The sequence below is a fragment of the Pleurodeles waltl genome, chromosome 9, assembly GCF_031143425.1.
Source record: "Pleurodeles waltl isolate 20211129_DDA chromosome 9, aPleWal1.hap1.20221129, whole genome shotgun sequence".
Lineage (NCBI taxonomy): Eukaryota > Metazoa > Chordata > Amphibia > Caudata > Salamandridae > Pleurodeles > Pleurodeles waltl.
In genome coordinates this window covers 242680362-242702677 of record NC_090448.1, presented here as the reverse complement: position 1 = coordinate 242702677, position 22316 = coordinate 242680362, and the positions used below count along the sequence as shown (strand labels likewise).

Below are 22316 nucleotides of genomic sequence, written 5' to 3'. Positions count from 1 at the left end.
TACAGCATTTATAAAAAATTACTTCATGCAGGGCAGTGATACTCATTTGAAGTAAAAGAAACAGGTTCTTACCAAACACATGCAACTGCAGATCAACCAGTGCCGAACCCGCAAGCAGGAGTCGCAGCAAAGGAAAACAAAAGCTTTGCACTATAATAAAAAGGAGGAATAAAACATTACAATCACAAATGATTAAAAGAAATAAAACCGTTAGCATTATAAAACACTGAAGTCTGCCCATCACCATACAAATGCCAGCCACACACGTCAGCCAAATGCCAGGCCACGTTCACCATCAGCCAACTGCCACTTCCCAACACCGCCAGCCAAGCTCCAGTACACTGCCACTCAAGTGCTAGCCCACACACACACACACACACACACCAAGTACACGCAGACAATCAGTCGAACTCCAGTACTCACACACACACACACAAAAACTTTCCCTGGTGTCTAGTGGTTTTCGATAAGCCTAAAAATATGGCCGATCTGCCCAGAAGAGGGGCAGAAAAAAACAAAGTACATGTCCCAAAAAAGGGGAGCGGCCCTTGCCAAAAGGGCCGCTCCCTGACATATAAATAAATAAAATCCTTGGTTTCTAGTGGCTTTCTGCCCCCATGGGGCAGATGGGTCTAAAATTATGACCGATCTGCCCCCTGGGTGGCATAAAACTACCAAAACATTTCCCCAATAAAGAGGAGCAACCTGTACCCACAGGGCCACTCCCTGAAAACTAGTGCCCCAATACCCTGAACCCCCCCACCCTCCCAGATGGCAGATCGGCCTAAAAAGGACCGATTTGCCCCCTGGATGGGACTAAATTCATAAAACAAAATGTCCCAATTGGGGAGTGACCCCTGCCCAAGGGGTCTCCCCCCCCCCCCCCTTAATCAAAACACATAAAAACTCCCTTTCTTCTAGTGGGTTTCAACCTCCCCATGGGGCTCATCGGCCTAATAATGGCCCTGGTGGCCGAAACATGGAAATAATATTCCCCTGGGAAGCGACTCTTGCTTAAAGGGTTGCTCCCCCAACAACACATTAGGGAAATCCCTGGTGGCCAAGTGGTCTGGATTCCTGCTTCACAATGGTGGCACCACCTGTGATCATGGAGAAGAGAAAAAAAAAAAACATCCTCCCTAAACCCCCCGAGAAGGACTTGCCCTATACATTTCCTTTCTCTGGATGCCCTTGAATCCTGGCGCACCATGAGAAACCCAATGTCATCGGATTGCCGATGGGGGGGGTGGGGGGAGGAGGTCGCGGATGGCAGCGAAAGAGCTTCCACTGCCATAGTCTGTGGGGTGGTTAAGTGGGCAGCTCACGGGTGGGGGGGAAACAATGCTTCCCCTGTGGGGACGGGTGCGAGGACTGAACAGTTCTGTCCTCAGCACATGCCCACTGTGTCTGAGCCTGAACAAAGTGCCATTGGAGCATCAAGTCATGGGCAATACAGTTAGATATTACAGTGATCTCTCTCTAATAATAAATATTTATAAATAGAAAAAAAAAATTCTAAGTTGTTGCACTGAGATTTTGTTTTCCAACTTTATTTGTCAGTAGAATTTACGGTGTTCCGGGGTATTGCTTTTTTTTTTTTTTTAGGTATCATTTAATTAGGTATTCAGCCCACCGCTACTGTCCTATCCATGTTGCATTCCCAGTCAATTCTAGACAATGGACTTAAAGTATGAAACACTGAAAACGAAGGTAGCCCATTTTTCTGACACAGCAGCAAAAATCTACATAATACTTTTTAATGTATGTTTGCAAATGAAATGTTATTACACAATATGTATTTTTCTGATTTATTTTTAATTGTTTTGCAAAAGTATTGGTTTAATATCGTTTGAAAAAAATGTTCTTGAGTTAATGCAACCTTTACCAATAACTGTTGTGAGGGTGGTGATCTAAATTGTACAGCTTTTGGAATTGTTTTAATGATTTTTTTTTTATTAATTCCTTTGCATCCTCTGTGCAATTATTTCATTCATCTGTCTTCATGCGATTACTGGTGCATACCTTGCGTGCGCTCGATACATCAACCTCTTTTGTGGTGTGCTTCTGTCTTCTGGCAATGTGGACTCTAGAAGCAAACAAAACACTAATGTTGCAGTAGCACTAAATCAGCGTGTAGGCCTGAAGCTTTTTTGTAGTTGGTGTAACTATTAACTTATATGATTGATTTTTATGCAGATTAAAAAAGAAAAATTGGTTTGTCGAAGAAATCCTTTTCAGATTTTTGAATATTTGCAACTCAGCTTGGAGGAGGTAGGCCTTTCAAATTGTTGTCTGTTTTTAATAATATTCTTCTGGCAATAGGAATGGGAATAATCAGTATTGTTCTTTTCTCTGATTTTAAAGTGCATGGTAATGTCTATCTGTGTCACCTCAACAATATGTGTGTTTCTTTAAGCTTAGCTACATGCCCGCAAACTCTTCTATATATGTTTAAATATGTTTTGCCCCAGCAATCACAGAAAGTACAAGTTTTTCCTGTCCTGGTCAAAAACAGGCAAAACATTGGGGTAAATTGCATCTTGAGACCATGGATCTCTTACTTAAACCCTGGAATGTGCCCGTTTATGAAGCAGTATTAGGTTTTGGGTGAAGTGCCAAGGTCAACAAAGGCTGATGGCGTCAATCACAAGGAAGCTACCTTTGCATGGAGTAGTCCTCACTATCAATCATTTTTATAAATAGTACTGCCATACAACCACAGGTAATGTGGTCAGTCCTCCTCGGGTGACTTTTTTTTCTCCTCATCAAATTCCTGAGGGATATATTTGCACAGATCTCAGTCACGTATGGTTTGATCAGCCTTTCAATAAATGCCTTAAGAGGGTTACTTTGCATCCCGCTATATATCATCTCCAAATGTGTACTTATACCGCCTTGGTGCATGTTAATTAAGTGTAATTGCTTACAATTGTGAGCAGTAATTCCTGTTAATTACTCTCCCTGTAGATATGGTCCTAAGACATAGGTGAGGGCACATAACAAGGTGGAGGTTAATCAACGACCTTTATTGTCTTACAGATATGAGCAATAAGGCTATCAGTAACCTCCCTTCAAAAAATTTTGGAGCGCTGTAGGCGGTATCATTTACCTGAAGAGATTGGAAAACACAGCTTCATTCTTCCTTAATCACCAGTGTCACCTCACTGTCTTTGATGTTAAAACACCACTGTCATGCTGGCTTTCACTCTTATCCAGTATTTAAAGTACCATTGCCGTGCCAGAAGCCACTTTGACATCCGACATTGATCCTGCTACCAAATAATAAACGATGAAAACGGATGTGCAGCTACAGCAAGCATTTTATTTTTATATTTTACATTTTTTGTATCTCAGAGCTTGGACTAGGCCAGAACGGGCTTTTCTAAAACACCTTTTAACCACATATGGCTGAACAATGTTATACAGAAGGCTGTGTACTTTCTGTTGAATGTCCATTCCACAGTGCAGTTCCCAAAAGTCTGTCCTGTACAAACAAAAGCAAAAGCGGGTAGACAAATCGCATTGTTTAAATATTTGAGACAGATGATCTCACCGGTTTTTACCACAGTGTAGACATTTCCATAAATTTAAGAGGCGGGAACAGTGTAAGATGCATAAACATGTCTGAAGGATAAAATGTAGTTAAAACAGGAATCAGGCACTTTAGAGGGACAACTAAAGTTCTATAGAGAAATGACACTTGAAAGGAGGGAGCTAAATTTGTTTGTTGACAGGAAAACTGGATTCTTTGTAAATAGTGGTTTATAGGCCTCAAGGAGAGCTTGCAGATCATGTGGTTTTTGTAAAACAAGAGAAATGGAAAGGGCTAGGAAAAGACCCTGATTCAAGGTAAGCCCCTCTCGCATAAACGACCTGAGCATTTTATTTCATATCTGGTGGTTTGCTGGAATACTCTGCTCCTTCTGGTGCGTTGCGGATTTTTCTACAGTTTAAGTTGGGACACTTGTAGTAAAAGCATCTGGACATATTCCCATTTTCGTCCTTGTATGCAGCAGGAAATGGGTGTACCTAAATTTGGTTGGGGCAAGGCAGAACAGCGAACATCACAGTTTCTCATTCAAGCCCTGCAGCCACCAGGGAGCATCTTTACATGACACAAAAGGGACAGAAGTAAGGGAGCTTGGGAAGGATGTCTGACAGTTCACGCCAACCCCAGCACACTAATCTTCTTCATCTCCTACCAAGGGAATCTGTGTGTGACCTGCCTGACTAGTCCATTCTTCAGCTTAGCAAGTATATGCTGACATCTGTGCATGGACTGGCACTTGCCATAATAGTCTGATTCCAGGAGAGGTACTGCACTGACAAAGTAGTGTCAAGAGAACTTTACATTATTAACAAAGAACCAGGATTGGATTGGTTTGCAGTGATTACATTCAGAAAGCCTATGTTGATATACAGAGCTCATTAGCTAGTTCTTACACATCTTGTACATGACGTGAGGCACGTCTTGGAAGTATTGATCGATTTCTTGCAAAAACATATGTGATATTATTAAGTCGATGTTGTTTTCTCTTTAGGCTTTCTTTCTGGTCTACGCTTTGGGGTGTTTAAATATCACTTATAATGAGGTGAGAAGTTTTTTCATTTGCCATTACTGTCAATAGATTGCATACAGTGGTAAAGTGTAGCTGTGACATTAATTAACATATTTTCTGAGTATGTCCTTGTTTCAGTGGTGTTTTTCTCTGTAAGTAGGAACATGATGACTCCTTTTAACCTTTTTGTTGTCCATCTAAGAATGTGTCTACAAGTGAAAGAATATAGAAACTCTCCAGCTCTTGTAAATGTGGCCCTAACAAAAACACCCTGTTTTGAAGTCTACCACTTTCTTAGATCATTCCTCCTGACCTCAAATACATGAAGGTTACAACTTGATTTAAGTAGTAAAAATTGTACATTACAGATATCCTAGGTTGCCTCATTTGAAAGCTGACCATTCAGCCATCAAAGCAACAAGATGTTTTTCCTATCAAATTACTTCATAGTTTGAAATCCACTGTGATGGATTTTTATCTCTGAACCCCTGCAACGTGCTGTAACAAAACATTGGCGTCTCAAAATTTTCAATAAAGATTATGGAAACTGTTTCCTTTTTTGAGCGAATATGCAATTATTTTGTAGGTTATAGGAAGACTGGCTGCTTTCATCTATAAAAATATAACTGCTTGTTTGCTCATAAGTGTTAAAGGTAAAAGCACAACTCTCTAGTAGTTTTCATGTATTTGAGGTTTCAAAAAGATTACAAATGCCTGAAGAAACTCATTCCTGACAGATTTTTGGTAGACGGGATACCGGTTTTTTTTCACCTATGCTTCGGTGAGAGGACTCTGATGGCATTCAGAATGTTCCATTCCGTCCTCAGCAGTCAGGGTTCTTCACTTCCCTTAAGCATATAGAGACCTATTCACAAACTTCATTTTCTAATAAGTTTAGCAGTACTACAATAGTACAACTAAAGAACTACAAAATGCAATTCCAAAACCTGCAAGTGTAAAGCTCCACCTCTCCTATCTATTATATGGGGAGATCCTCCTTACTGTAAGTTTACTGCTTAGTAATAAGTATGGGAGGAACCAGGGGTGTGGCTGGGGAAGAATCAGCATACTTACTACTGAAGGGGAGGCGATTAGGGAGGAGTAGAGAGGGGTTTAGGGAGGGGCATACACAAATGAGTAAACCCATGGTTATTCACATACAGCTGTTCTAAAGTTAATACAGCCAAAAAGGGAAACAACACAGTAGTAAATTACTCCAGCTCAGAGCTGCAGTAAGTCTAGCACCACACATGGCCAACCATGGTACTACAACACTCTCCCATAGACAATAATGGAGGTAGGGACTTAACCACTTCGCTGCCAGGCCTTTTCCCCCTCCTGTGCCAGGCCTTTTTTTGCCTATTTGGGGCAGTTCGCGCTTAGGCCCGCATAACTTTTTGTCCACATAAGCTAACCAAGCCAAATTTGCGTCCTTTTTTTCCAACATCCTAGGGATTCTGGAGGTACCCAGACTTTGTGGGTTCCCCTGAAAGAGGCCAAGAAATTGGCCAAAATACAGGGAAAATTTTGTTTTTTTCAAAAAAATTGGAAAAAGTGGCTGCAGAAGAAGGCTTGTGGTTTTTCCCCTGAAAATGGCATCAACAAAGGGTTTGCGGTGCTAAACTCAGCAGCTTCCCAGCTTTCAGGAACAGGCAGACTTGAATCCGAAAACCCAATTTTTCAACACAATTTTGGCATTTTACTGGGGCATACCCCATTTGTGCAATTTTTTGTGCTTTCAGCCTCCTTCCAGTCAGTGACAGGAATGGTCATGAAACCAATGCTGGATCCCAGAAACCTAAACATTTCTGAAAAGTAGACAAAATTCTGAATTCAGCAAGGGGTCATTTGTGTAGATCCTACAAGGGTTTCCTACAGAAAATAACAGCTGAAAAAGAAAAATATTGAAATTGAGGTGAGAAAAAACATCAATTTTTCTCTACTTTTTACTCTGTAACTTTTCCCTGCAATGTCAGATTATCGAAAGCAATATACCGTTACGTCTGCTGGACTCCTCTGGTTGCGGGGATATATAAGGTTTGTAGGTTCATCAAGAACCCGAGGAACCCAGAGCCAATAAATGAGCTGCACCCTGCAGTGCGTTTTCATTCTATACCGGGTATACAGTAATTCATTTGCTGAAATATAAGGAGTAAAAAATAGCTATCAAGAAAACCTTTGCATTTCCAAAAAGGGCACAAGATAAGGTGTTGAGGAGCAGTGGTTATTTGCACATCTCTGAATTCCGGGGTAACCATAGTAGCACGTGAATTACATGGAATTTCTCAAATAGATGTCTTTTTTACACACACCCCTATATTTGGAAGGAATAAATGTAGAGAAAGACAAGGGGCAATAACACTTGTTTTGCTATTCTATGTTCCCCCAAGTCTCCCGATAAAAATGATACCTCACTTGTTTGGGTAGGCCTAGCGCCCGCGACAGGATATGCCCCAAAACACAACGTGGACACATCACAGAAAACAGAGCTGTTTTTAGCAAAGTGACTACCTGTAGATTTTGGCCTCTAGCTCAGCCGCCACCTAGGGAAACCTACCAAACCTGTGCATTTCTGAAAACTAGAGACCTAGGGGAATCCAAGGAGGGGTGACTTGTGTGGCTCGGACCAGGTTCTGTTACCCAGAATCCTTTGCAAACCTCAAAATTTGGCTAAAAAAACACATGTTCCTCACATTTCTGTGGCAGAAAGTTCTGGAATCTGAGAGGAGCGACAAATTTCCTTCCACCCAGCGTTCCCCCAAGTCTCCCGATAAAAATGATACCTCACTTGCGTGGGTAGGCCTAGCGCCGGCGACAGGAAACACCCCAAAGCGCAACGTGGACACATCCTAAATTTTGGAAAAAAACAGAGGTGTTTTTTGCGAAGTGCCTACCTGTAGATTTTGGCCTCTAGCTCAGCCGGCACCTAGGGAAACCTACCAAACCTGTGCATTTCTGAAAACTTTGGCCAAAATACAGGGAAAATTTTGTTTTTTTCAAAAAAATTGGAAAAAGTGGCTGCAGAAGAAGGCTTGTGGTTTTTCCCCTGAAAATGGCATCAACAAAGGGTTTGCGGTGCTAAACTCAGCAGCTTCCCAGCTTTCAGGAACAGGCAGACTTGAATCCGAAAACCCAATTTTTCAACACAATTTTGGCATTTTACTGGGGCATACCCCATTTGTGCAATTTTTTGTGCTTTCAGCCTCCTTCCAGTCAGTGACAGGAATGGTCATGAAACCAATGCTGGATCCCAGAAACCTAAACATTTCTGAAAAGTAGACAAAATTCTGAATTCAGCAAGGGGTCATTTGTGTAGATCCTACAAGGGTTTCCTACAGAAAATAACAGCTGAAAAAGAAAAATATTGAAATTGAGGTGAGAAAAAACATCAATTTTTCTCTACTTTTTACTCTGTAACTTTTCCCTGCAATGTCAGATTATCGAAAGCAATATACCGTTACGTCTGCTGGACTCCTCTGGTTGCGGGGATATATAAGGTTTGTAGGTTCATCAAGAACCCGAGGAACCCAGAGCCAATAAATGAGCTGCACCCTGCAGTGCGTTTTCATTCTATACCGGGTATACAGTAATTCATTTGCTGAAATATAAGGAGTAAAAAATAGCTATCAAGAAAACCTTTGCATTTCCAAAAAGGGCACAAGATAAGGTGTTGAGGAGCAGTGGTTATTTGCACATCTCTGAATTCCGGGGTAACCATAGTAGCACGTGAATTACATGGAATTTCTCAAATAGATGTCTTTTTTACACACACCCCTATATTTGGAAGGAATAAATGTAGAGAAAGACAAGGGGCAATAACACTTGTTTTGCTATTCTATGTTCCCCCAAGTCTCCCGATAAAAATGATACCTCACTTGTTTGGGTAGGCCTAGCGCCCGCGACAGGATATGCCCCAAAACACAACGTGGACACATCACAGAAAACAGAGCTGTTTTTAGCAAAGTGACTACCTGTAGATTTTGGCCTCTAGCTCAGCCGCCACCTAGGGAAACCTACCAAACCTGTGCATTTCTGAAAACTAGAGACCTAGGGGAATCCAAGGAGGGGTGACTTGTGTGGCTCGGACCAGGTTCTGTTACCCAGAATCCTTTGCAAACCGCAATATTTGGCTAAAAAAACACATGTTCCTCACATTTCTGTGGCAGAAAGTTCTGGAATCTGAGAGGAGCGACAAATTTCCTTCCACCCAGCATTCCCCCACGTCTCCCGATAAAAATGATACCTCACTTGTGTGGGTAGGCCTAGCGCCCGCGACAGGATATGCCCCAAAACACAACCTGGACACATCACAGAAAACAGAGCTGTTTTTAGCAAAGTGACTACCTGTAGATTTTGGCCTCTAGCTCAGCCGCCACCTAGGGAAACCTACCAAACCTGTGCATTTCTGAAAACTAGAGACCTAGGGGAATCCAAGGAGGGGTGACTTGTGTGGCTCGGACCAGGTTCGGTTACCCAGAATCCTTTGCAAACCTCAAAATTTGGCTAAAAAAACACATGTTCCTCACATTTCTGTGGCAGAAAGTTCTGGAATCTGAGAGGAGCCACAAATTTCCTTCCACCCAGCGTTCCCCCATGTCTCCCGATAAAAATGATACCTCACTTGTGTGGGTAGGCCTAGCGCCCGCGACAGGATATGCCCCAAAACACAACGTGGACATATCACAGAAAACAGAGCTGTTTTTAGCAAAGTGACTACCTGTAGATTTTGGCCTCTAGCTCAGCCGCCACCTAGGGAAACCTACCAAACCTATGCATTTCTGAAAACTAGAGACCTAGGGGAATCCAAGGAGGGGTGACTTGTGTGGCTCGGACCAGGTTCTGTTACCCAGAATCCTTTGCAAACCTCAAAATTTGGCTAAAAAAACACATGTTCCTCACATTTCTGTGGCAGAAAGTTCTGGAATCTGAGAGGAGCCACAAATTTCCTTCCACCCAGCGTTCCCCCACGTCTCCCGATAAAAATTATACCTCACTTGTGTGGGTAGGCCTAGCGCCCGCGACAGGATATGCCCCAAAACACAACGTGGACATATCACAGAAAACAGAGCTGTTTTTAGCAAAGCGACTACCTGTAGATTTTGGCCTCTAGCTCAGCCACCACCTAGGGAAACCTACCAGACCTGTGCATTTCTGAAAACTAGAGACCTAGGGGAATCCAAGGAGGGGTGACTTGCGGGGCTCGGACCAGGTTCTGTTACCCAGAATCCTTTGCAAACCTCAAAATTTGGCTAAAAAAACACATGTCCCTCACATTTCTGTGGCAGAAAGTTCTGGAATCTGAGAGGAGCTACAAATTTCCTTCCACCCAGCGTTCCCCCAAGTCTCCCGATAAAAATGATACCTCACTTGCGTGGGTAGGCCTAGCGCCGGCGACAGGAAACACCCCAAAGCGCAACGTGGACACATCCTAAATTTTGGAAAAAAACAGAGGTGTTTTTTGCGAAGTGCCTACCTGTAGATTTTGGCCTCTAGCTCAGCCGGCACCTAGGGAAACCTACCAAACCTGTGCATTTCTGAAAACTAGAGACCTAGGGGAATCCAAGGAGGGGTGACTTGCGGGGCTCGGACCAGGTTCTGTTACCCAGAATCCTTTGCAAACCTCAAAATTTGGCTAAAAATACACATGTTACTCACATTTCTGTGGCAGAAAGTTCTGGAATCTGAGAGGAGCCACAAATTTCCTTCTACCCAGCGTTCCCCCAAGTCTCCCGATAAAAATGATACATCACTTGTGTGGGTAGGACTAGCGCCCACGAAAGGAAAGGGCCCAAAACACAACGTGGACACATCACATTTTTTTATAAAAAGCAGTGCCTACCTGTGGGTTTTGGCCTGTAGCTCAGCCGACACCTGAGGAAACCTAGCAAACCAGTGCATTTTTGAAAACTAGAAACCCAGGGGAATCCAAGATGGGGTGACTTGCGGGGCTCTGACCAGGTTATGTTACCCAGAATCCTTTGCAAACATCAAAATTTGGCCCAAAAAACACTTTTTCCTCTCATTTCGGTTACAGAAAGTTCTGGAATCTGAGAGGAGCCACAAATTTCCTTCCACCCAGCGTTCCCCTAAGTCTCTCGATAAAAATGGTACATCACTTCTGTGGGTAGGCCTAGCGCCCACAAAAGGAAATGGCCCAAAACACAACGTGGACACAACATATTTTTTCACAGAAAACAGAGGTGTTTTTTGCAAGGTGCCTACCTGTGGTGTTTGGCCTGTAGCTCAGCCGGCCCCGGGGGGGGGGGGGGCAGAAATGCCCTAAAATAAATTTGCCCCCCCAACCCCCACCCTCCCCCGCCGGGAGCGACCCTTGCCTACGGGGTCGCTCCCCCTGCGTGACATTGGCACCAAAAAACAAATCCCCGGTGCCTAGTGGTTTCTGCCCCCTTGGGGGCAGGTTGACCTAAACTCAGTCAATCTGCCCCCAAAGGGGGCAGAAATGGCCTAAATACAATTTGTCCCCCAGGGGAGCGACTTTTGCCTGATGGGTCGCTCCCCATCTCTAAAAAAAAAAAAAAACAAAGAAAAAAAAGAAAAATTCCCCTGGCGCCTAGAGGTTTCTGCCCCCCCCCCCCGGGGGGCAGTTCGGCCTAATAATAGGCCGATCTGTCCCCCGGGGGGGCAGAAATGCCCTAAAATAAATTTGTCCCCCCAACCCCCCCCCCCCCCCCCCCCCCCGGGAGCGACCCTTGCCTACGGGGTCGCTCCCCCTGCGTGACATTGGCGCCAAAAAACAAATCCCCGGTGCCTAGTGGTTTCTGCCCCCTTGGGGGCAGATTGACCTAAAATTGGCCAATCTGCCCCCAGGGGGGCAGAAATGGTCTAAATACAATTTGCCCCCCCAGGGGAGCGACCCTTGCCTGATGGGTCGCTCCCCATCTCTAAAAAAAGAAACAACAAAAAAAAAACACACACAAAAAAAATTGCCCTGGCGCCTAGAGTGTTCTGCCCCCCCCCCCCCCGGGGGCAGTTCGGCCTAATAATAGGCCGATCTGTCCCCCGGGGGGGCAGAAATGGCCTAAAATAAATTTGCCCCCCCAACCCCCACCCCCCGCCCCCCGGGAGCGACCCTTGCCTACAGGGTCGCTCCCCCTGCGTGACATTGGTGCCAAAAAACAAATCCCCGGTGCCTAGTGGTTTCTGCCCCCTTGGGGGCAGATTGACCTAAAATCGGCCAATCTGCCCCCAGGGGGGCAGAAATGGTCTAAATACAATTTGCCCCCCATGGGAGCGACCCTTGCCTGATGGGTCGCTCCCCATCTCTAAAAAAAAGAAAGAACAAAAAAAAAAAACACAAAAAAAAAATTTGCCCTGGCGCCTAGAGGTTTCTTCCCCCCCCTGGGGGCAGATCGGCCTAATAATAGGCCGATCTGCCCCCAGGGGGGGCAGAAATGGCCTAAAATAAATTGCCCTCCCCCCCAGGGAGCGACCCTTGCCTAAGGGGTCGCTCCCTTTGCGTGAAATTCATGCAAAGAAAAAACTCCCTGGTGTCTAGTGGTTTCTACCCCCCTTGGGGGCAGATTGGCCTCATCAAAATAGGCCAATCTGCCCCCAAGGGAGGCAGAAATGGCCAAAATATAATTTTCCCCCAAGGGGAGCGACCCTTGCCTAAGGGGTCGCTCCCCACCAAAAAAAAAAAAATGAAACAAAAAAAAAAATGGTCCCTGGTGCCTAGAGGTTTCTGCCCCCCCTGGGGGCAGATCGGCCTAATAGTAGGCCGATCTGCCCCCAGGGGGGGCAGAAAAGGCCTTCCCAAAAATATGCCCCCCCTGGGAGCGACCCTTGCCCAAGGGGTCGCTCCCTTTTGTCAATAACAATAATAAAAATAAAAAAAAAACTGGTGTCTAGTGGTTTCTACCCCCTTGGGGGCAGATTGGCCTCATCAAAATAGGCCAATCTGCCCCCAAGGGGGGCAGAAATGGCCAAAATATAATTTTCCCCCAAGGGGAGCGACCCTTGCCTAAGGGGTCGCTCCCCACCTCAATAAAAAAAAATGAAACAAAAAAAAAAAAAAAAAAAAAATGGTCCCTGGTGCCTAGAGGTTTCTGCCCCCCCTGGGGGCAGAAAAGGCCTTTTCAAAAAAATGCCCCCCCTGGGAGCGACCCTTGCCCAAGGGGTCGCTCCCTTTGGTCAATTTCAATGAAAAAAAAAAAAAATCCCTGGTGTCTAGTGGGGTTTCAAAAGCCGGATTGCAAGCAATCCCGCTTTTGAAACCCTCGGAGGGACTTCAAAGGGAAGGAAATACTTTTCCTTCCCTTTGAAGCCCCTCCGGGCCTCCCAAGTGATTGAAAAAGAAATGCTTTTGCATTTCTTTTTCAATCGCGCTGGAAGCAGAGCTTCCAGCGCGACTAGGGAGGCCCCTGTGACAAATCAGCGCGCGCTCGCGCGCTGACGTCACAGGGGGGGGTGGGGGGGGTCGGGGGTGGAAGGGGAAGGGATTCCCCGGTCTGCTCTGACCTAGGGGGGTGGGGGGGTGGCCCTCGGGAGGAGCGCTAGCGCTTCTCCCGAGGGAAGCATTCAGGACGTAATGGTTACGTCCATGGCGCCACACGGGCGCTGCCATGGACGTAACCATTACGTCCGTGGCGGGGAAGGGGTTAAAGTAAATAAGCATAGAAAATAATTTAAAACATTAAAAAATATAAATACATATAATGTATTGTTAACAGAAAATCTGAACAGAACACATTCATTAATTATAAAATAACCTTTTTGAATGATAACCTTTTTTGAATTTGTAATAATTAAACTACGTTTAATTCTTTACATCACTTAATATAAGTATTATTGCATAATGTTTTTCTTTACTTTAGGTGGCAATTTGTGTTTTAATTTAAACTTCATTTATATAATTTAAATATATTTCAAGTAGAGTTAACTCAGAATCAATTTAATAGTGCAGTAGCATTTTTATCGTTCTACATTTAAAGTAAATACATTTAATAAACATTAATATTTAGCATCATATTTATAAATTCAGAAAGGTTAAAATATTTTATCATTACTTTTTTTTTTTTAAATATTTTGTAACATTAAAATTAGATATATTCATATTTTAAATAATTTAATTCAACATTATTTCACATGGGGTTTAATTTAAGTCTCTCCATTATCTTCTGTGGGGGGTGTTGCCGTACCAGTGGTTGTCATGTGTGGACTTACTACTGTTTCTTTTCAGCAGTAGTAGCTTACACTCATGAATACACTTTCGTTTTCTTCTCTCCTGGTTTCAGACTCCTGCCTAGTTCCTTTGAGTAAAGGATTATGGCCAAGGAGGCATCTTCAGCCCCTTTGACACTGTCCTCTCTAAATATCACATGTGCATGCCAACCTGAGATGTGACCCTCCTGGCAATTTCTGAGTACAGTGATGCAGCGCTGCCTCCGGTGGCACCACTGATGCATGACCAGTTACTACTTCTGGCCACATTCACAAAATCCCAGGCAGGATCATTTGAGACAAAGGTAACTTAAGCTATTTGATCGAACCGACAGGCACATATAGTCCCTTCTTGAGGTATTCAGAAAAAGACCTAGACATACATTTTGATGATAATACAAGGAGTCCCCTAGGAGTTGCCCCCTAGTGAGTGGTACTTTTCATGGTCATGAAAGATCCTTCAGACAATGATCCTGTAGAAACAAGCTCTGCATACAAAGAATGAAGGTATCCCTGCATTGTGGTAGTCAGTGCTGATCATTGGGCAAGTCTTGAATGGGGCTGAGGAGGTCTTGTAGAAATTACACTTGTCATTGGTCTTAGTCTCCCAAATGCAAATGCAGAGCTAAAGGGAAAGAACATGGTTAATGCATATTTCAACCATTGATTGATCTTTGTGTCATGCTCTGTTTGGAAGGTAAAATTCCTACTACGAGACATGGCCACATTTTAGCAAATTCACTGACTTTTTTTGTTTTTCCCCGTCTCTTCCTCTATGCAAACTCTTCAAACCTAAGTGTATGAGAAGCAATCAATACATTTGGTATTTGTGATTGGTTATGCTTGAGTATTATAAAGGCAACTATACCAGTGAGCACATAGTATAAATTGCAATAAGATGTTTTAGGGAAGAGTAAAATATTCCTTCTTTGTACCTCTTCAATCTAATTGCTTCATGAAGGACTTACCCTCCATAATTGCCCACAAAAGACGCATTGATGATCTACCAGGGTGAACACGAGTTAAAAAAAGTTTCCCTGTCTATTTAAGGGTTCCTTTGTTCTTTTAATATACGTATCCTGTTTAAATATCTTTTACCATAGTATCATATGTCTTTGTTTCCAGGGGTTCCTGCTTCTAACCTAGGGGAAACAAACTTTTGTGGTGCCCATATGTCACTCCACACCTGTTCTCTGAGCTTTTACCAGGGCCAGGCATTCATCTCTGTGAATGATAACCACTATTTGTATCCTCAGTATTACATATTTAGTATTACATACTGCAAGGCAACACTACCTGTATAAAATATGAAGCCTTTCTGTCTGAATAGAGAAACCTACTACCCAATTTCCAAACCGTCCATACCTCTGAGTCTTCACAGCAGTCTAGGCTCTAGAGTTACCCGTCTACAGTTGTTTAAGGTGCACTGCTTTTCCTTCTTGGATTATTGCTTAATAATTGTCTAAGTGAGGAAGCTTGCAGCGTTCTAATTCGGCTCTGGGCCTCCAAATCCTCTTCAGTCATAGACTTGCCCTGAACAATCCATAGATCTCTGGTGAACCGTCCCTCAACGAGACTATATGCTGGTCGACAGACAGTGGATCTATCCCTGGAGTACAGTACAGTGTCAGCCTAATGGTTTCAGAGGCTTATGAGATTGCCTGCCTGCCTGCCTAGTACTTTACTGTGGTCTTACCTTTCAAAGCTCTGCATGGACTCCCTGAACCTTAATTTGGCATAACCGTAGGATAGGTTGTTGGCCAACCAGTACAAACCTGTCCATGTCCATTTGTTTTTTTTTTGGGTGGGGGGGGGGGGGGGGGAAGTGCCCACAGTAATAACAGATATAACACCATACATGAGATTTTTGAATAACAGTAATTTTGACACTGTTGTGTTCACATTCGCTTTCATAAAGTTGCATTTGCCAGGTAGTGCCAATTGTGATCGTGTACACAGGCAGTGTGATGGTGCAAATTGGTATTAAAAACACTATTGCTGCACAAAGATAATACATTTCATCCTGTATACTTGATGATTCCTTTTAGAGCAAAAATATTTGTGGTGAGCATGCAAATAAGTGCCTCCTATCTATATTTAATTCATAGTACATGCAAACTAAACACCAAAACCCTACTTTAGATTAGTACGTTCACCAAATGACTTTTCAACCCATTTGTGAAAGTTTTTTACTACTTGGTGCGTCGAGATGTCTTCCTGTAAGACCAAATTCAAGCCATATGACTCCTGTCACCGCATGAAGTCTGTGATGGATCCGCACCTCATGTGCTTGTAGTGTCTGATGCGCTACCACGACCGAAAGTCGTGCTCTGAGTGCCAGGCCATGAAACAGAAGGCTTTGAGGGAGCGGTCCGTAAAGCTCATGGCGGCCCAGCGCTTGGCTCTGTGATGCTCCTGGTATCGCTTGAGAGGAAGGTCAGGAGACTGCTCGCAGAGCCCTCACCACACGTCCTCATCCCACTCCAAGTCCTCTGGACATCCGGGTCACAAGAAGAAGTCAAAGAAGAAAAAGCGTTCTTCTACTTCGCCTTATCACTCGGCCAATGGGACGCGGGAGGAGCGTCGTCCTTCTAGTCCTCCGTCCTCGGAGCCTACTCCTGGGTCGGCTCCGCACCTCCCCGAGGTTCCGTTAGCCGGCACCATCCCTGCCCAACTCAGGGAGTGTTATGAGACCATGCACCTCCTATTTTGACAGACCGACCCTCCTGTGATGCCCTTGGGCCCAGTAGGGTCGGCGGGGGCCCCCTCTTTTTCCGAGCCGGCAGCTTCAGCCTCTGCTCTGGCGGGCACCCAGGATCCGTTACCGTATCCAAGCCCACGTCAGTTGTGCCATTGCATCCTACCCCAACACCGGTACAGAAGTCGATGCTCCCAACATCAGTTGGGCTTTTAATTTACATCAACCCAGTACTCTTTCCCAACTCCGATTCAAAGCCAGAACGATATTGATTCCGACTTCGACAGGGACCTCCTTTCCCAGGTTGGACTCTGACCCTTACGCCTATGGATATGGTGAGAGTAAGGAGGAGTCGCTGCTTGAGGACCCTTTTATGGACTGGGTTCAGGAATTGGGTGATGCCAGTGGTTTGGACAACTCCCCTGACTCTGGTATGCTTTCTCCCCCTACACTGGCTTCGGAGGAGGGAGCTTTGTACTCAATGGTGGTGTGAAGAGTGGCTGAGGTCCTGGGCCTCGAGCTGCCTTCAGTGGCAGTCAAGACTACCCTCCTGGCTGAGGTACTTTCCCATCTGAACCCCTATTGCCTTTTGTTGAAGCCCTCACTGATGTCCTTCTGGGGATGTGGTCTAAACCCAGCACAGGAGCTCCTGTCAACAAGACAATCACCCGCCGCCATAGGCCTGTGCCTAACCACCCTAAATTCCTGACCCAACATCTTACATCTGAGAGCTCAGTCATTCAGGCTTCTTGCTCTTCTGTTACATTCCCTTCCACAACCCCAGAGGGGAAGTCAAAAAGACTGGACCAACTTGGGAAGAAAATGTTCTCTTCCTCCAACCCGACATTGCGGTCCCTGAACACCACATATCTTTTGGGCTGCTATACCCTACTTAATGGGATACAGTCATGCAGGTGCTGCCACAGGTCCTGGAGGAGGCCCAGGCCATTCTCTCCTGAGCTCTCTCCCAAGCTGTTGCTGATCGGAGGGACACAACCAAGTTCATTATTCGACTTGGACTGGACACCACCGACTCACTGGGCAGACCAATTGCGTTGAGAGTGGCCCTTTGGCGCCACGCTTGGTTGAGGATGTCTGGCTTTTTGGGGGATGTCCAGCAATCGCTAATGGATATGCCCTTCGATGTCATCTGTCTCTTCGGAGACAAAGTGGACTCAGCACTGGAGCCCTTTAGGGAGTCCCGGTCTACAGCTCGGTCCCTTGGCCGCGCAGCTGCTCCTCGTCCCCCACAGTCAACTTTTTGCCCCTTTTGCAGCTACGGAAGGGGCACCCAACTGCGTTTATTTCCCTCCAGCCACTGAGCCGCACATGCTCTTCATGGCTCCGAACTTCTGTTGTGTAAAGAAGCTGATGTCAGCCCGCTGGAGTGCCTATATACAACCACAGGGTTATCACGGTGACCACTACGCCAGCGATGGACATGGAGTCGGCCACCGTCACCTGACGGTGCACAGGGTACTGCTAAAGAAAAATCTCTGGATCCAGTGTGATGCCTAGTGGAAATTCTGAGTTAAGGAATCTGCAACTAAAATATGTCTCTATCAAATAATTTGTTACCGAAGGTAAGTAACTTGTTTGTCATTCCTAAAAAGGTAATGCTTTCCATCTTTAGATTTAATTTTGTTGGTCCAGAAACCCTTGGAGACCCTTACTGACTTAATGTCTGATGGGACATATTTGTCAGATAACCAAGGCGTAGGCCTCTACGGGTTTTTGGGTCTTTATAGGTTTCTTGCCTGAAGTCTCAAACACATGGGAAAGCGGGTGAGGATCGCAGCAGATTAAGGTTATGTGCTGAACAGCCTAGCTCATTGTTGTGTTGAAGCAGCTGCTTTCTAAGTGAGTTTATTTTGTTGCTTCATTGAGATCTTTATATAAAGGACATTGACTTAAGCATGACACTGAAGTGAGGCTCAATAATTGGTATATAGTGTCCAAATATAAGCAATACATTGAGGGCTTGGAGGCATCACAACTCTGTTCTGCCTCCAGCACCTGCCATCTGCGTATGCCAATATCCGATAGCACTGCTAGACTGCGTGCTGTGTCTTGTCCTCAGTAATGAGTTGAGCCCCATAAATTCAAGAGCTCACTTACCTGTTTCCTCAATGTTTGCGACATCAGCTTTCAGTCAGTTCAGTCATCACCAAATGAACTTCCCTGCCATTGAACTACCAAGAATATCACATCTATGATAAGTTCAAATCTGCGTTACTGATGGTTTTATTGCATCAATGGCCCCAGCCAGAGTCGGACTGGGATCAGAATTCGGCCGGGGCACTCCCCCTCCCACCCCCCCCCTAAAAAAGTGGGAATCATTATTTATTTCCTTTTTTTCTATAGTGTGAACTCTGCCAAAGGGGCACTGCAGCAATTTACGAGAGTACTGGTTACATTTCACAGGATCAAATTAATTGTTGTTTTAGTTAGGGAGATTAATTGATTAAGGATGTCCCTCATTGGCCATCATCAGGCCCCCGCCACCTTAACTCTCTAGTCCTGGCTACTCCAGTCCTCTGCAAAGCGAGTGCGCAAGGATTCCCATCAGCCGCTCCTTGACGCCTCTGTCACACCTGGAGGATGTTGGGGGAAGGCACACCTCATGCTACGACTCGAGGCGCAGTCCATTGTCACTCCGCCTCAGGCAATTATTTGGCCTGACGTGGTTCAGGCTCACTATATGTATACCTATAGTATATATATATTGCACACTTGCAGTACACATGGGGCTGTCCTGGCTAATTGGACAGCTTAGCCCACTAAAAAAAAAAAAGGGCCCACAATCCGGCCTCAGCCACAGGCCCTTCGGCCCAAGACCAATCGCCCGCCTTGCCAATCCGAGGCTGTTCCCAGCTTTGACTCACGAGAGACATGCACTTAGACACTGAACATTTTCAGCCAAAGCACAAACCATTCTGGCACACTAAGATGCGTAACCCATATCCAACGGATCTTTCGAAGCAATTTCATCTGCAGGTGAACAGGTCTTCTTACCTAAACCCCAGAGTGCTTGAAGTATAACCTCATGTTTCACGACACCATGGGTCATATGTACGAACACATTTTCCCATAGACACAGAATGGGTAAAACCCTTTGCTACATCTGGCCCCATATGCCTTAACATAGACAAGCTTGCATCCCCATCAATGAACAAGGACGCTTGCCATGCTTTTCAGAACAGTCTACGCTTCAAGATTACAGGTGAATGATATTGATTTCTCAAGTGCCTTACTTAACAGTGTAAGGTGTGAAATTGAGTAATAGTTGCCCCGTATATTCCACCGTGTTGACTTACATTCTCTTGTCTGAAAGGAAATGGAAGCATTGTTTTATAGGAGTTATTACTCGACAAATGTGATACATATCTAAACCACATGCTCCTCCAACCTTTTTAGGAACCATCAGCCTGTACCAATAACAGTACACACTAGGTCATGCAGCAAAAGAAAATGAAAGTCGCTCCAAATAATACAGACAAATCGAGGCTGAAACACAAAATATCTACTAAGCGTACCACGGCTCTAATTCCATCAGTCCTATTGCTGAGGCTTGGGTTGATTCACAAAGTCAGTTTAGTATTAAGTGTTTTTTTCTAAACCGGCTGTGTTCCATACATTGAAGATTTCCATTTTTTTTCAATCCCTACCACCTCTACTGATTATAAGGCATTGGAAGATGTGCACTACTAACATGGCAATATAAACATATTTTAGTTTTTACTCCTTCTGCTTGCAGAGACAGCGTCGAGCTCCACCTGCCTTTCACCCACTTCCCCAGAAATACACTTTGCCCAGATATTCAAATACTGCAGTTCTAAAAGTAAATTATGTTATGAAAAGAGTGTTTGTTTTATAGCCATTAGAGTGGCTTTCAAGACTTTCAGGTTTGAGAATCTTTAGGGTGGAGTCGGATTACTAGTTGTGTGCGGTCAGAAGTAGCATGGGTACATGTAATATGTTATATTCATTAGTTTATAGATGTGCCTTAATGCTTGATGGTGTGATTTGTGTCCATGTCTGGAGATCTTTGGCAGTTCGCTATGTGCCTTCTGAGAATTGGTGTGTGTAGGAGGTCACAGAGACTACACTGGGATCTGCATTAGCCCTTTTAGTGGGTCCAGGTGTGGGAAGTTGGGTGGATGTTGGTTTAGTATCCTCTGCTTGTATACAGGTTAATTTTTCAATGCCTCACCTTTGCTTTTGAGGGAAGAATGTATTCAAGAATATTTCCAGAAGGCACAGCAAAGCTTAAACAATGTTTTCACTGACTATTATGCTTGCAAAGCGCTTTCTGAACAAAGATTTACAAAAGATTCAGTGGATTGTTTTGCACAAGTAAATTGTGTTATTTCTAACTGTATTAGTTCCGTGAATAGTCAATAATTAAATATATAGTTTGCAAAATTGCAGCCAAATGAATGCAATATTGTTTCATTGTATTTATTGAGTTCATATTGAAAATTGGACATGTTGCAAGAAGTTGATTAAAATATGCGGAGTAGTGCCACTGACTTTAAGAACGTTTTTTCCTGCCTGCTGTGTTATTAGGAGCCTTTACCCATCCTGAAGCTATGGGAAGTGTTCAGCGATGTGCAGCCCAGTTTCAGATCAACATATATGGCTTACCACTACTTCAGGAGCAAAGGATGGGTGCCCAAAGTAGGACTGAAGTATGGCACTGATCTCTGTAAGTAAACTTAAAAAAATAAAATAAAAAATAAAAACGATGCCATGCCATGGAAGCAGTGCTTGCACTGGGCCCCGAAATCCTGCTAATGCCGTTCCAGACTGATGAAGGGAGCAAATGCTTGAGAGCCAGTTGTTGTGTGTTCCAAGCTAGCTGCTAGACAGCTGTTTGGTAACAAGAATGATCCCTCTATCTCACTTGGTTCCTCTGTATGAAAAAAGGGAATATTTACTCTCAACTGCTGAAATACGTAATGTTTTGTACCTGTGATTCACGACCCTGCAATATAAGTGAAAATATTTAACTTTTTTAGGTCAAAGACCGATTGTGGACAATACCAAAAGCTACAATGGGCTTCGGTCAGCTCGTTGCTTACCATTGGTTGGCTTTCTTGTCAGTTTCATCTTCTTTTTAGGGAGCTTTGCTTCCTCTTGCGTTTAACCCTCACCTAAGACATGACTTCCTCACCATCCTTTTGACTGGATGACTAGTACTCTTCCACTACTCACATTAAGAGACCTATTTTATTTTATTTTATTTTATTTTGCTCCTAGCATTGTGTGGGATTGCGTGTATATGCTTTCTCTCTCCATTGTGTGCTGCTTCCTCCTCTTCAGTTCTCACCCTCTCCATCTGAGCTCCCAGTTTTGCCTCTGCTCCACCTGCGCATTTTTCATTGCTTCCACTACCCCTTCCAATCCAGCTTTTTATTTTTTTATTTTTCAAGCTTTTTTAAATTTTATGTTTGTACCCCCTCCTAATCTCCTCCATTGCTCTCCTGAGACAAATCCAGTGCTTAATTTGTGCTTGTTGTTTCCGGTGCTGAGCACCGGCACTTATTTTTCAGGGCCGGGGCTTATTCTTCGGCCTCAAGTATTTGCTGCGAGCAAAAGACACATATGGGAAAGACGGATGAAGGGAAAAAGGAAAAAGTGTCACAAAGGGAGAAAGTAGAAAGCTGCAAGAGTGAGCTGAAGGAGCAGGGAGTAGCTTTTTATGGATTGAAGAGGCCCGAGATGGCTTCAGGATTATGCTTCCTGAGTATTCTGTGTTGACACATTTAATTGCAGCAGCTGCGTGTTTGAGGAGGGCTTTGACCACCGGCACCTTTTTATTTACAAATTAAGCACTGGACAAATCCCAAACCCACTACCCACTTCCGACTCTGGCG

General features: G+C 44.4%; 1 protein-coding gene across 2 annotated transcripts in view; it reads left to right on the top strand.

The window, feature by feature from the left end:
- TSEN2 (tRNA splicing endonuclease subunit 2) overlaps positions 1 to 22316 on the top strand; it is a 113214-nt gene that overhangs the window by 69808 nt on the left and 21090 nt on the right. The window contains exons 5-7 of one of the 2 annotated variants that reach the window (XM_069206650.1): positions 2197 to 2271; positions 4542 to 4592; positions 21007 to 21145. In XM_069206650.1, the coding sequence (XP_069062751.1) occupies positions 2197 to 2271; positions 4542 to 4592; positions 21007 to 21145 (265 nt within the window). The remainder of the gene's footprint in view (positions 1 to 2196; positions 2272 to 4541; positions 4593 to 21006; positions 21146 to 22316) is intronic. The other variant, XM_069206651.1, reaches the window with a different exon arrangement.